General features: G+C 45.6%; 1 protein-coding gene across 1 annotated transcript in view; it reads right to left on the reverse strand.

Annotated features, from left to right (window-relative positions):
- The window catches only part of HIGD1B (HIG1 hypoxia inducible domain family member 1B), a 162,020-nt gene extending 146,950 nt beyond the window's left edge, over positions 1–15,070 (reverse strand). Inside the window, exon 1 of the mRNA XM_078641390.1 lies at positions 14,974–15,070. Within this exon, the coding sequence (XP_078497516.1) occupies positions 14,974–15,070 (97 nt within the window). The remainder of the gene's footprint in view (positions 1–14,973) is intronic.
- Between the last annotated feature and the right edge of the window lie 950 nt (positions 15,071–16,020).

Below are 16,020 nucleotides of genomic sequence, written 5' to 3' on the forward strand. Positions count from 1 at the left end.
CCATGAATGTCGGGGAACAGACTTAGTGGCACCGGGGTTGAAAGTCTGCATTGAGGCCTGTACAATGACATCAAGACAGCCATACATAAATCAAGACTGAATTTGAATAGTGTGTGACCTACTCGACCGGAGTGGAGGCCTGAGGTAGCGGTCTGCGCGGTTCAGCAAGCTCCTCCAAGAACTCTAGCACACGACGTTGACATGACATCTGGGGGTGACTTGTGGTTGACATAGGCAAAAGCACCAGAGCCGAGCGGGTGTTCAGTCAGCGACAATGACGTGTCTAAGCATGGGCGTAAAATCCGTTCCGCTCGCGGATTTTGCGGATTTTCGGCAAATTCGCAATCCGCGAACTCTCGCGAACTTGCCGAAAATTCGTAAAATCCGTGCGAAGCGGATTTTTTGCTTGGTCGCACTTGCCAACTAGAATACTATACAATTTCGCGGGAGTAAACACTTGCAAACACGTAGATGCGGCGGGCAGCGACAATCTCGCAATTGCGAGATTGCAAAATTTGCAATTTCGCACAAGAAATCCACCAGCAGGCAGCATAAACCTTGAAAATTATGATTTTTATCAGAATAACTCCTCAGGTTGACATTTGCCTGCACTTTTTCTTTGCAAGGAGTCCATTTTGGGGGGGGGGTGGGAGGAAGGAAGTGCCCCACAGTCTCCAACTTCCTGTTCCTGTCCAGCAGGCTCCTCCCAGTGCTTTCTTCATGTGCTGGTCACTTTGATTTGGATCTTGACCTGGAAGGGTTACTTTTTGTGGATGCTGCTGGATATTTGGATTTTTGCAAAACTGAAAGCACTCAGCAGGTGCAAAAGTTCAATCTTATCATTAGTAACCTTTCCCTGTAGTGCTTCCTGAGGGGCCCCTTCAGAGTTCATTTGCCTACTTGCAACTATTCTATGACCCTGCTCTGACCCTCACAGCAGGCTCAGAGAATAGCTACAAGTATACAACAAAGGTCCTGTTAAAAAAATTACACTGCAACAGAAAGCAATTACAGACAAAACTGAAAGCACTCAGCAGGTGCAAAAGTTCAATCTTATCATTAGTAACCATTCCCTGTAGTGCTTCCTGAGGGGCCCCTTCAGAGTTCAGTTGCCTACTTGCAACTATTCTATGACCCTGCTCTGACCCTCACAGCAGACTCAGAGAATAGCTACAAGTAGGCCACAAAGGTCCTGTGAAAAAAAATTGCACTGCAACAGAAAGCAAATTACAGATAAGGAAGCAGGTGCCAGCCAGACTGGAAGTTTAAATTCAGTGACACATTAATCAACCCCAAATTAATTCATGTCAGTTGAAGCAGGGCAGGTGTGCTTGCTTTTTTTCACCCCCATAATCTACAGTGATAAACCAACCAGAGGGTGGCAGTGATGTACCAGAGGGTGGCATGGGTGTACCAGAGGGTGGCAGTGGTGAAACAGAGGGTGCTGTGAACCTGTGATGATGAACCAGACGTAGAAACAACATAGTCGCGGCCAATTGCGAACTGGTACACAACCCTCGCGAACTGGCAGAAACCCTTGTGAACACAAAAACAAAAAAAATCCGCAAATTCCCGAGAGTTCGTGGATTTTGCGGATTGCGAATCCGTAAATACGCAAGTTCGCGGATTGCCAATTCGCAAAATCCGCCCATGCTTAGACGTGTCCTGCCTGGTACAGACTGGATTGGATTGGCGTGAGGCCTGCTGGACCGCAGTGTAGGCCAACGGCATAGTCATCAAGGGCCCACAGACACGTGTGGTTGGGATGCCATGCACAGACTTGGTGGCACCACATCGAAGGGAGTATAGGGATTCAAACTCTGCATTAATGTGTGTACTCAGACATTGTATAATCAAGACTCAGTCCCAAATGTGTGACCTACTCGACCACAGTGTAGGCCGGAGGCAGCGGTCAGCAGGGGCCCGCAAGCACGTGTCGTCGGCTTGCGATGAATAGAGTTAGTGAAACCGGAGCAGTTGTCGGTAGTGTTCGATCACCTCCCGTAACGATGATCCTTTTACCCTTCGGACTGAAACGCGCCATGCTCTTACACCTCTCCTTGCGTGCAATGGTATGTACTCTGCCATTGACAAATCAAGACTCAGACCCACATGTGCAAATGACTCAAACGCAGTGTGGCCCAAGGGCAGTAGTCCTCGTGGGCCCACGGACACCTGTGGATGGACTGCTATGCACAGACTTGGTGGCACCACATCGATGTGAGTATAGGTAGATAAAATCTGGCATAATTGATGTTCTCTGCCATGGTGTAATCAAGACTCAGTTCCAAATGTGTGACCTACTTGACAGTTGTGTAGGCTGGGTGCAGCAGTAGAGTACGTCAATAAGAAAGGAGTAAAGCGGGCCTGTGTCGTGGAGGCTGTGATGGTCTGAGGAGGCTAGCAGGGTCGCGTACCTCAGGCTTGGAGCTTGCGGCGGCACATGGTGGGCCCTCCTTGACACACGCCGATGTCTGCAGGTGATCAGTGTGGCCTGGCTGCGCTGGGGCAGGCCTGACGGCTTCGGGGTCCAGCAGGCCGGTGTACGACAGGCGTACAGGATCGCAGGCAACTACGCTCACGAGGACGGCATCTGCCTCGTGGCTGGGTGAGAGGCACCACCCTGGCAGAGACATTGGGCTTCTGGAAGAGGACCACGCCCAGGGCTACGTGCTTTTTATTCACACCCCTACGCTGGCCTGGCGTACGCTGGGCCATCCCACTCCGCTTACGCTTCCAGGGGGACGTAACAGGCAACATTTCGGCATACTCCCCCACTGGCTGGGGTGACATGGTTGCGTCCACTGTCCACTACACTCCATACACCAGCGGTGTATGCAACATGGATATGGGTGTGTTCTGCATACTGCGGTCTGTCCAGCACATCGCCGCCACTCTTGGCATTGTGTACTTTCCCAATCATGGTTCTCCTGCCTCCTTCACACATGCCTGGTTCCCACCTCTCCCCACATTCCGCCATTGTGTGGCTGAGTTGCCATGCCGTTGATGGCTCATGTTCACGGCTTACCCAGGTTGCCATTGTAAGTTGTTCTGTCGTGTCTGGTGGGTGGGCATGTTGTTTTGCATGTTGTATGTGATTTTGTGACGTGTGCATTGCCAGAGTTGTGAGTTGCATGGTTGTGGAGTTGAGGTGTGTCGGGTATTCATTTTGAACTTGCAAAGGGGCTGTGCATTTCCCTTGGTGCCATCCTGGTAGTGCTGGTGGATGATGGACCGTCGGAGGATGAAGGAATCATGCATACTCACTGGATATTTGGCAACGACGTTGGTGTAGATTCTACGGTGTTCGGATGGTGCCTGCTCATTGATGTGAGACGTGTGCTTTCTGTTGCTGTAATTGTGTGCTGTGTCACCCGGGAGCACAAGTAGGACATGTGTGCTGTGGATTGCCCCCAACACGTGCGTGCATCCAGCTATGGTGTATGGTCCTTGCTTGGTCTCCAGCGGATCATGCGCATTTTTGTGGACGTATAGATCCTGGGGTACCAGGCTGATGATGGCATCCTGGACAGCTGTGACAGACCTGGATGCTGCTGGTTGTGAGACTCCGACGACTGTGGTGGGTGTTGGTTAGGGGGTACCCGAGGCCAACAGGTGCATCACAGCCAGCAGCTTTGTGTGGGGTGGGATGTTGGTTGTCTGCTGTTTTGGTGCCGTCGGCCTGTTAGGCAATGATGTATTTGTCCGTGCTGCCTCTGTGGTGGACCCGGGGGGAGGGCGAGGGGTTGTAGTCCTGGGTGTGGGGGCGGTAGGTGTTGTCGCCCTATTGGGACTCCGTGCTGCATGTTCAGTTGCTCAGGCATCTGATGTTCTTCATGTTTGGCTTTGGGCTGTGCTCCCTTGGCTGCTGCCGGTTGTCATCTGACTTTACACCAGGTCAGATCAGGTGTTAATTTTCTGCTGCTAATGTGCCTTATCGCAGGTTTTGTGATCTTATCGCGATGTGGCTGGTCGCTGAGAATGTTGTGGAGTGGTGGTGTTGCAGCTTTTTGCTCGGGAACGCCTACTCTGCATCTCATTGGCGATAGTTGCCGGGGTCATCCGTGGTGATGTTTTTCGAGGATGCTATCGCCGGAAAACTGGTGATATAGGCTGTTTGCACCAGCTTGTGAATGGGGTGGTAAATTTATCGTGACTTTTGCTGCGATAAAGTGCTGATAACTCGGCGATAGCTCCTTGAGAATATGCCCCTATAGGTTTAACTTCCTCCTCAGTGACAGGCTAGAACTTATAGAATCCCTTCTGTCCAGTGGCAGCTGGGTCTCGGCCTTTCATTTGAGCCCAATTGATGTGAATATTGACAAGATGGAGATAATCTTGGCCTGAAAAAAGTTCACCATATCCGTGTAGAATGTTTGAGTAGAAGACACTTTAGGGTGGTGAGGTGTATTTTTAGTTAGAGCAGTGAAAACTGAGAAAAGTTCTCTAGCAGGATTGCTCTCAGATATAATTTTACTATTATAATAATTCTCCCGGCAAGTTTTCAAAATGTTTTGTACATTTTAAGTTCTGCCTTGTAGGCTCCTTTCCGGCTTCAGAGTAATCTTGTCTCCATGGCTTCTCTGCACTTTTCCACTTCCTTTTAGCCTGCTCTAATTCCAAGGTTTACCAGGGAGCAGTGTTTTACAAAATTAGGTTCTTTGTTTAAGAGGTGTCTAAAGCTCCACCAATCCAAAAGTGAAATTGTTCCATAGATAAATATATATTCGCTTCTGGCTGAATATTAGGCTTAGATTTTTCTAAAGAGTCTCTTAACTTGGTCTTATCAAATTTAGACCAGGCCCTGTAATACATGGTAATAGGTGGACAAGGGAAGGTAGAGGGGCCTTTCCTATGTAGACAGAAATAAATAAAATTGTGGTCAGACCATAGAACCGCTTCCACTTTTTCCACCAGTATCAACTCCTCTCGTGATTAAATATAGTCCAATATTGACCAGCCCTGTAAGTGAGCTAGTTGCGTCATCTCCCAAGCAGGGCAGCTATTGACAATCTGAGAGCAGCTAGCATTCGTTTCATTATCAATATGCACATTTATATAACCCAAAACCACTAAAGATTTTGTTCCCAAATAGGTAGTGGAGAGAATCTCCTGAAATTAATCAATAAAAATCTTGACTGGCCACAGGAGGTTGATATATTAAAAGAGATTTTACAGGGCATTTACGCTTTATAGTTATTCCCATGTCCAATAGTTTCATGTCATGCCTCTCTGGTATCAACAAGGGGAAGCATACCATTGATTTACTATTCCCACTCCAACATAAACAGGTAATGTGTTGGAAATTGAGGCATTAGATTCACTATTCTCCCTCCAGTGTAAGCAACAGTAAGGAAAGTGTTAAACCTTGGAGAGGTTAGATTTCCTAAGCCCACTCCAACATAAGAAAATGTATGGAAATAGTTTTACTTTGGAGGGGTTTTATTTACTGTTTCCACTCCAATATAAGCAAAAGCAGGAAGTGTTGAATTCTGAGGGATTACATTGACTATTTTCACACCAATGTAAGCAGATGCAGGGAAAGTGTCGCACTTAGGAAGGCTTTCACATGCCACTTCAATTCCTAATCATTATTAAACAAGCATTTAACTACCTAACAACATGAAATTATTCAAATGTGTTCAAAATAAAATATCAACACAATACATAATTAAAATTGAATGTCAATAAAAAATATTGTAATAATACAAAATTAATTAAAAAACCAAAATGTAGACATTTTAAATTAATTGACGTGAGTCCCTTGCTCATTGCACCATCAGGACTCAAGCAAGCCCGGCCGAAGAAGGCTGTGATGCCAGAAACCGGTCCCCGGAAGCTTGTTTCCTTCCCAGTATAAGAATTGGCTTGGTAGTTTGGTTTGCCCTGTTCCCATCATGCACTGGGACAGGAACAGACTAATTTGCATATAGCCAGGTTCTGAGCTGGGATGGTGCAGTGAGCTAAAAAACGGTGATGGATTAAAACCATGATCTATTGACTTGGTAAGAGTATTCTGCATCATTCAGAAACTCTGTCCATCACCACCCCCCTTTTCCAAAATCGACATTTTAAATTAATACATTTCTTTTCCTACTACCCAAGATAATCAAATAACTCCCCCCAAAAATGTATAAATAAGACAATAATATAATTAAATAATTAAATAAAACAAATAAAAATAAATATAGAATACATTTTTACAAACATTTTTAAATACACGTATCAAATAAATTAACAGTTAATAAAAATGTGCCAATTAATTACATAACAAATAATGTACATAACAAATAATCAATTAACAATTTAAATCAGTAATTACTAATCACATATTTAACTAACACACAAACTATTTTATTTAAAAAAATCAATATTATGTAAATGTTTCCAATCCTATTCCCCAACAAACCCAACAAGCATCTAAAATATCAATTAGTAATTAAGCCTTACAAAAATAATATATATACATTAAAAATCACAAAATACACTTTCATAATTAAAATAAATCAATTAAACAATTTACATAATTAATCATCCAAAAAATATATGTTTATAAAACATGAAACTATAAAACAAAAAGGTATAATATAAATAACTTGCAGTCTTATTCTCCTACAAACCCACCAGCCCGCTCCTAAATTATAAATTACTGAATAAATGTAAAAAAAATGTATTTACATACTAAAAATTACAAACTACAATGAATATATTTAAACATGTATGTTAATAATACTAACACCTAAAATGAATATAGCTAATACATACTACATTCATTTTAAAAAACTATGTTAAATACACCTACAATAAAGGAAACAATATTATATAGACAATCTTTTTTAAAACGATTTTTAATCATAGAAAAACAATATTCTTACCTACTATATTCAGTTCCTCAATTTTTTTCAGTGACTATTTTTGGCACGATATTTAAGTAACACAGAAATATGTGTATCTGATATTTGTTCAATTCACCGCCATGATTTTGATCTTCCTTACTGCAAGTCCAACTCTTCCTCCTCATACCTACTATATTCTGTTCCTCGATATTTTTTCTGTGACTATATTTTTGGCACAATATTTAAGTAACACAAAAATGTTTCTTTGATATTTGTTCAATTCTCTACTATGATTACTTACCAGTAATCTCCCTTACTGCAAGTCTTCCTTCTCATAGTCCTAAGTGAAGTTTGCTCCATTCAACAGACATAATGTACCTACTGTAACCCTAAAAAAAACATTGAAACAAACATCTATAGCCCTTAACTCAGCTCTTCCCCTTCGGTAAGCTACAAATAAGAACCACCTCTAACAAACGTCCTGAAGTCCCAAGCAGCCCTCCTACCCCTGTAATCAAACACAAAAGGCAGGGAAAGTGGGTAACCACGACTGTGATGAGGAAGACTTGGACCAGGGCCGCACTGGCCATAGCAGGCACCAGGCTTTTTCCCGGTGCACCAGAAGGGTGGGGGCCGGTTTTAGACCTGTGGGGCCGGTTTTGGACCAGTGGGGGCCGGTTTTGCAGCAGTGCTGCAATAACAGCCCTCTGTAACCAAAGCAAAAGCAGTGTAGTGTGAGCGGTGCTTCTCACTTGCACCCCCGCTACACGGGCCGATCAAGCAGATTGCCAGGGCTGGTTACTGTTCCCGGTCTGGCCGTGACCTGGACTCAGAGTAATGAAAATTACTGGTAAGTTATTCCATTTCCACCTCATCCGTCTTCCTCATCCCAGTCCTAAGTAGGAAAAAACGAAAATAGACAGCCATCCTTAAACAGACTATCAGGGAAACCTCTCAGGACTAGCATTGGGGAAAACAGGTCAGAAAGACAGGCTGAAATCTGGACTATGACGATGAAAGCAGAAAATAGAGGAACCATCAGAACAGAAAACTATTACTGAATGCAGGCAAATAAGGATGCAAGAAAGACAGACTCCAAAGACCAGTTCAAGCCTCACCCTCAAGAAAACCCAGGGGGAAGTAGTACAATGCACAAGATAGGCCAAAATAGAAAAGAGGCTAAGCTCAAATAAAAAGTGGGACGACAAGAGCAGACCTGCAGAAACAGTCCAGGAAATACATGAACAAAGATCAAGCATCCTGAATGAACCATAAACACGGAATGCACGTTTGCAAAAGCCAAAACATGCTGGTGGGGTTAAAATTCCATAAGGAAAGGCAACAACAGTCTTAATGACTAGCTGAGCAGGGACGCTTTCCAGATTCATACAATTTGGGAAAATTGGTATGTTGGGAAAAACACCCCAGTCCAAACCCCTCACAGTAAAATAAACACTTTTTTGGCATTGTAGTGAGATAACATATGTATACCCATATGTACTTTAGGAAGGTAAGCTTATTTGGCAGCCCCTATATATAAACATATGTGCATGTATATATATGTTGGTATCTGTACGGAGCGAACCTACCTCAAGAGCAATGGAGTACTGGGGTTAGTGCCTCCAGGGAACATACAGCTATTGGAGGAAGGTCAAGTTAGACTGTCAGGTCAGGGGTGGTGATCCTTGAAGAGGTGTGTCTTCAGCTTGAACAGAGAAGGCTTGCCTTTTGGGTTGTTTCTTGCATTGTTTTGCCTCAAATCTGTCATTATCCAGGCTTCTGGTCTGGCACTGTTTCCCAGGCTTGGCTAGTATGTTTGTCAGGTAAGTTTGGGCTTTATACGTGATGCAGCTCATCTTCAAGATAATCTTAGCTGGGAGGGGAGCCAGTGTAGATCTTTTGATGTGAGGGTGATGTGATTGAATTGTTTTTGAGTCTCGGCTGAGCCCTGCTGCAGCATGTGGAATAGTCTTCAGGGGAGCTAATGTGCTATTGGTGTAAACCACTGAGCAGGAAGAGGACGAAGGCTTGTATGGTTGTTCTGAAGTCCTCTTCTGGGAAAAATGGCTTCCATATCTTCATGCGTAAGAGCTGGAACCAAACTGTCTTGGTCTGCTTTCCAATGTGTTGCTTGAATAAGAGGTTTTTGTCGGGGGGGGGAACACCAGAGATTCTGTATTGTCTGTGGGGAGGGAGTGGTAGGGTGAAGCCTGGTAGGTTTAAGTTGAAGAGCCAGGTTTGTATGTAGGGTTGTTTTGTGCTGGTGGCAAACACAGGAACTCCAGCCTTCGTTGAATTTAGCTTCAGGTAGTTAGTTGATATGTATGACTAGGTGAGTTTGAGCCAGTATTTGAGTCTCTTTGTGCTGTTTGGTGAGGATATTTAAGGTAGAGGTAGGTTTTGTCTGCGTAATGATGGATTTTGATGCTGCTGCCTGCAAGAATGGATCCAAGAATTTCCACGTAGAGGTTAAAGATGAGAGAAAGAATGGATCCCTGGGGTTTGCCAAAGGAGATGGGGAGAATCCATGATCTTGCGGAAAATATTTACACAAGCTGATGCTGATTGATGAGGTAGGATGTGAACCATTCAAAGATAATGCCTAAAAAACTCATGCATGTTTTCAGGGTGTTGGTCAGAGCTAGATGGTTGACTGCATCGAAGGCTGCAGACAGGTCAGCAGGACCAGGAGGCAGGGGTTGTTCCTGGCATTGAGAAGGAGAGCATCATCAACTACTTGAAGTTTGACTGTCTCGTGCAGTAGAGTGGTCTGAAGTCTGATTCGTAATCCTGAAGGTTACTCTTTCTCACTGATTTTCCCTATTAAAGGAAAGAGGACAATAGGGTGGAAGCTGGTGAGGTTGACTGGGTCCAGGGATGTTTTTTTTTAGCATAGGAAGAATCTGACCACCTGTTCTATGAGGGTATAAACATTTTCCTTAGCTATGTGGGCACTGACAATGTGAAGAAGAGGTGGGTGTGAGGGCTTCTCCCTGGACCCATTTCATGATGGGAGAAGGAATGGTGTCATCTTCATAGGAGACTGCATTTTGAGTGTTCAAGATATTGGAAAGATCAATGTGTGAGACAGGATTGAAGGAGGTCCATTTGGTCCTGAGGCAATCGGAGATGGGTGGAAGTGAGAGGGCATGGAGGCGGTAATGATATTGGATCTGATTTTGATATAGTCTCTGCAGTAAATAAGAGGTTGATGGCTTTGCATGTTGGAGAGCATTGGTTCAGTTGACAGCCTTGAAGAGGGCTTTGCTTCTGTTGTTGCCTCACTGACGGTCTGCTGGTAGTAAGAAGCTCTAGACGTGCTTATCAGGAATTGAAGATGAATGCAGAATGTTTGTGTAGGGTGACATCATCTGGGAGTTTTTATTTTCTCCATTTCTTTTCCTAATTTCATTTAGTATGTTTAGGTTTTTTTTAAGTTCTGCAGTGTACCAGAGTGCTGAGGGCTTTGGTTTGGTGGATCAGGTATTTAGTGCAACATAAGATACCCTTGAAGGTCAGAGTGCGCTTTACAAATACATATAACATAACAGTGTTAGGCTTGTGATATCATGGTACCTGTTTAGATGTCAAGGACAGTACTGATGTCCGTGACGGGCTGGAATTGTTCTGGCAGCATTCTTAGTTCTTCCTGGATTTTGGCTAGATGGAGGTCTTTGACGGAGTACAAGTTTATTTTTCCTCTTTTCGGTTATTCTTGATGCTAAGGCATAATATATTCAATGGTGAATGGGGATGGTAAAGTGGGTGGTCCAGTCCAGGGCTTTCGGTGTTTGATAGTGGATATTAGTGAGTCATATAGGATGAAATCCAGTGTGTTGCCTTGAAAGATGTAGGTGTAACGTTGCTAAGAATGCAGGCCCACAATGTCCTGTGTATGGCTGCATGCCCCGCTCCTGTATTGAGAGTTTATGTATTTGAAGCTGTATCTATCGGACACACCGATGTCCAGGATGTTTGTGGAGGAGGGTGAAAACTAGATTCAGTCATGAAGAGTTCATTAAGGCTGTTTTGTCAGATGATGTCTGAAGCCTAGTTGACTGCAGAGTGTATACTAACATACTTCAGTGTGTTGTGTTGAGGGCAAAGTGGATGTTCTAGTGAGTGGTTTGTAGTTGAGGTTAAAGGTGTTAGATGTGCAAATGGGGTGAATGTGTTTGCATGGTCTGGGTGTGAGTGTGGGAATAGTGTGCGATGTTATGTTTGCGAGACCCATGATGAAGCTAGTTTAATCGAAGGATTCCTGCCCTAGTTCCTTCAAGGTTTGAACAGGTCCAAAAAGGTGTTGCCTTTGTCTGTCTCCACCCCTAGCTAGGCATGCCCAGGTACGAAATGACACAGGGAAGCCAGCGATATCACTTTCTTTAGAGATGGACGCTAGGAAAATCTGTTAAACCAGACATTTTTGGGAGATTTACTGTAACATTCAGGCTTAGCAGCAGATACTTTCTTCTATAGGCAAGGAGTTACGTCAGAGGTTTGAACAGCATGGGTTATCCCTGCAACAGCAGGTGTGTCACAATAGATCAAAGAAAGATTCGAGAAAAGCAGGACACCCATTGCAACAAACCATAAAAAAGGAGCTGAAATTGCCAAAGTTTTGTCAAAGGCCCTACCCTGCCCGGATCCATGTACAATAACTATAGTCCTTTCATTTGTGGCCCTCTCGGCAATAAAGATGACAAAAACACTGACTCTAAGAAGGAAGCCAGGACAGGGTTTTAACTCAAGACAAACAGAGCTCAATGCTTCTAGTGCTAAGGAGACCAACAGGATCCCAAGGTCTCACATTCTTCCGGAGATTAGCTCTTCCTCATACCTGCATTAACCTACAATCGAATCTAATGGTGAACAATAATTCACTCTTTTTCCCAGCCAGGCAATATCACAAGTTAAAAGCAAAGCTCCCCAATAAACTGATAAGTGATGAGCAAAAGCCTGACGGAGGCTCAAACAGATCTTGAGGGCATCAAAATGCCATGGTAATATCAGGAATCAAACAGGTATCGGCCCGTGGTGACAGAGGGCATTGTATCCATCAGAGATCACATTGGGATTTATTCAGCCCACAGGAGTCCCGACTTATAAAGCGTCATTTGAAGCAATTTGTGTTCAGAAAGTCTCACCTTTTATTCTTTTTTTTTTTAAGTCGAGGATTTCAACCCTCGAAATATAACTGTAACCGTAGTTAGAAATTGGGTGCACCACACAGGTAAATTCCAAGAAAAAGGGTGAGGTGTGGCCACACACTTGTAAGCAATGGAAATGAAGGGCTCCTACCCTACCATTCCTCGCCTCGGCAGGTTCGCACCTTACTGAACATAACACAACGTGCAACCTGTGATCTACCAGAAGCAACCACGCCTACCCTGCACTAACGGCCACCGGGCCACCTGTAAATAACTCAGAAATACCGGTGGCTGCACTGACCGGAAGGCAGGTAGCCACAGGAGCAGTGCAGAGTAGGAAGCACACGAAGCACTCGAGCTGGCTAGAGACCCATCCCAGTCCGGATTTCGAGCCAACCACAGCACCGAGACCGCCCTCATCGCAGCCACTGACGACATCAGGACCCTACTCGACAACGGGGAAACTACCGCTCTCATCCTCCTAGACCTCTCAGCCGCCTTTGAAAAGTCTGACATCGTACCCTAATAACCTGCCTCCACAACGTCGGGTTCCAAGGTAAAGCCCTGGACTGGATCACCTTGTTCCTCTCCGACAGAACCCAGAGAGTCCCCCTCCCTCCCTTCCGATCCGCGGCCACCGACATCATTTTCGGCGTACCCCAAGGCTTATCGCTCAGCCCAACCCTCTTCAATATCTACATGAGCCTCCTCGCCACCATCGCACCAAACACAACCTCAACATCATCTCATACGCCGACGACACCCAGCTGATACTCTCCCTCACCAAAGACCCAGCCACCGCCAAACTCAACCTCCAGGAAGGAATGAAAAACGTAGCTGAATGGCTGAAACTCAGCCGTCTGAAACTCTACTCAGACAAGACGGTGGTCCTCATCCTCGGACCATTCCCATCCGCCTGTGACGACTCCTGATGGCCCACAGAACTGGGCACCGCACCGACACCCACTGACCACGCACGCAACCTGGGATTCATCCTGGACTCTTCTCTCACGATGACCAAGCAAGTCAACGCCATCTCATCTTCATGCTTCAACACCCTGCACATGCTCCGTAAGATCTTCCGGTGGATCCCTACCGGAACTAGAAAGACGGTCACCCAGGCCCTCGTCACCAGCCGACTAGACTATGGGAACGCCCTATACACAGGAACCACAGTCAAACTTCAGAAAAGACTCCAATTCATACAGAACGCATCCGCACGACTCATCCTCGACATCCCCCGCCACAGCCACATATCAGCCCACCTGAGAGACCTGCACTGGCTCCCCGTCAACAAAAGGACCACATTCAGGCTCCTCACCCACCCACACAAAGCACTCCACGACATAGGTCCCGAATACCTCAACAACCGCCTCACGTTCTACACTCCAACACGCAAACTCCGCTCCGCCAGCCTCGCCCTCACCAACGTCCCACGGATCTGCAGAACCACCGCCGGAGGAAGATCATTCTCCTACCTGGTGGCCAAGACGTGGAACTCCCTCCCCGCCCACCTACGACTGACCCAGGACCACCTCACTTTCAGGAAACACCTCAAGACCTGGGTCTTCGAGCAGTAGCGGCACTCCCCCCCACACCCCACCCCCGTCCAGCGCCTTGAGACCCTCACGGGTGAGTAGCGCGCTCTACGAATGTATTGATTGATTGATTGAACAGAGCTAGGTGAAGAGTAGGAACAAGGATGTTTCCAGCGCCCTCTAATGGGCAGCTGCGGCAGTACGAGAAGTTCCAATAATAAATGTGAACCTACAATAATTTCCCCAGAGCTGGCCAGCACAGCCACAATAGCAGAATACGGTAGGAATGCACTTTTCTTGAGGGACAGGAGGAGGCCTGCCATGTGAGGCACAAAAAATTAGGACGTTGGGGGTTGCCCTTATCTGTAGCTCCCAGGAGGGGTGGAGGTAGAGTTAGGCACTAGGGGGCATATTAACAATGTCTGGCGCATCTCTGCAAATCAGCAGGGATGCGCCAGAATAGATGCGACATGCAATTCCCCCCCTTGCGCTACCACGGATGTGTCACATTTACAATGCGGAGCACCGTGCCGCAAGGATAGGCAGATGCGTGTCGCATCTTGTGGCGTAAGGGTGGTGCATTGCTGAGTCGTGTTGTAAGCGTGATGCAACTCCAGCAATGCACAGGGACTGCCCATACTTAACGTGGTGCGTCACTCCTTACGCCTGCTTCAAGCAGGCATAAGGGTTTGACGCACCGGCGTCGTAAAACTGACTCCGTGAGTCAGTTTTACGAGGCTTTCCTGCAACGGAACGCCCACATGAAACCTGACGCAGGTTTCATGTGGCGCAGTGCTTTACAACGTGAAGCATCTGCCTAGATGCGTCACGTTGTAAATAAGTGGCAACGTGGTGCATGGTTTATGCCGCAGAAGTGATGCAACAGCAGCACAAAATGTGTTGCAAGGGGCTTGTAATTCTGCCCCTAAGTGTATTGGTTTAAACTGTTTTAGTCACTTAGGGTGATAGTGAGTACATTCTGTCTGTTGAATGTGGCAAACCTAACTCAGGGCTGGGACGAGGAAAATGGGCGAGGAGATGATGTGAGAGAGTGTATGAGAGCGAAACAGCGAGAATGCGACAGGGTAATTGGGAGCTAGAGTGAGCGAGACAGATACATCTATGCAAAACAAAGTAAGACTTTGCATAACACACCTCACTGCACACACTGCCTTTGCAGAAATAAATGTACATCCATGGTATTAATTCTTTCAACAAAATATGTACATGCACTGCCTGAATGCCCTGCCTTTTGACTAGGTTCACGCTATAGAAATAAGATATCCATACATACACACACTACAATAAAAATAACATGCTCATAAACAATAGGAAAATACAATGTCTGTGTAATTAGTTTGGGACAGTAAGGTAAGGTAGATTGTGGGGCTTCCAAAACACCAGGCACTGCATGAGGAATGTGTCCAGCAGTTTCTGGTTGCTGCTACTCACCCACTGGCACCAGCGGAGATGCCCTCATCTTTCGCTGCAGTTTTTCAGAGACGCCGTCTTCGCCCTCCGGCGTCCATGAATCTTTGCTTGTCGACATATCACCTAAACATCAAACATCAGTAAAGTTAGATACATCTAGCTTTACACACTTGCATTTCACTTGTAAATTTGAATTCTGATCTTACAACAACGAATGGACTCTGGTCACACAAGCAGACCCTTAGGACCAGAGTCTGATCTTATTACATGGGAAAAAAAGATTTGAATCTCACACCTATGATTGACGAATGATGAAACACCACTGGACACTGATCCCACACGAGAAGTTATTTTTAGACTGAAACCAAGAACTGGATCTGATCTCACACCAAGACCTGCTCGCCAATTACACACATGATCTCATGTGTACGACTCGCAGCGATGTATTGTATTGAACTGAATTGTAGCATTTATAAGGCACTTGCTACCCCAAGGTGGGTGTCGAAGAGCTTGGCGGGGCAGAGTGTGCGGCTGAAAGAGTGTTGTGTATTGTTAAGTGTCTATGGGGAAGCATTTTGGTGTTGCAAGTGAATGACCAGAGAGGTACTCTTACCTTGTCCTGGTATGAAACATAACATAACATCTGTGGTACGTAGTTCTTAATAGTGTGGTGGTGGAAGATGCGTGAGTTAGAGTGAGTGCAGTCTACACTGAGTTGACCCCTCTTGGCACTTTTAAAGCGACCTGGGTATACACTCCGATCGTACACCTGCCAGTGGAATCCAGTCTCACTCAAATCAAATGACCAGAATTATATCAGAAGTGAACCACAGGCTTGTACCAAGGACTTTTTACTCCAATCCCCCACTTACAGGTGAACTTCAGTCCCACACTTGTATACTTCTGACTTGGATCCAAAACCTCACTGACACCTGGGTATCAGCCAAAACGGAAGTTATACTAACCACTTGCTTGCCGGGGCGTGGAGGGTTCAGAGAAACAAGTCAAGAGGTCTCAGGACCAGCTCACCACGCAGAGCACAGCTGCTTAAAGAATACATGTCTACTT

Source organism: Lissotriton helveticus, chromosome 5_1, assembly GCF_964261635.1.
Source record: "Lissotriton helveticus chromosome 5_1, aLisHel1.1, whole genome shotgun sequence".
NCBI lineage: Eukaryota > Metazoa > Chordata > Amphibia > Caudata > Salamandridae > Lissotriton > Lissotriton helveticus.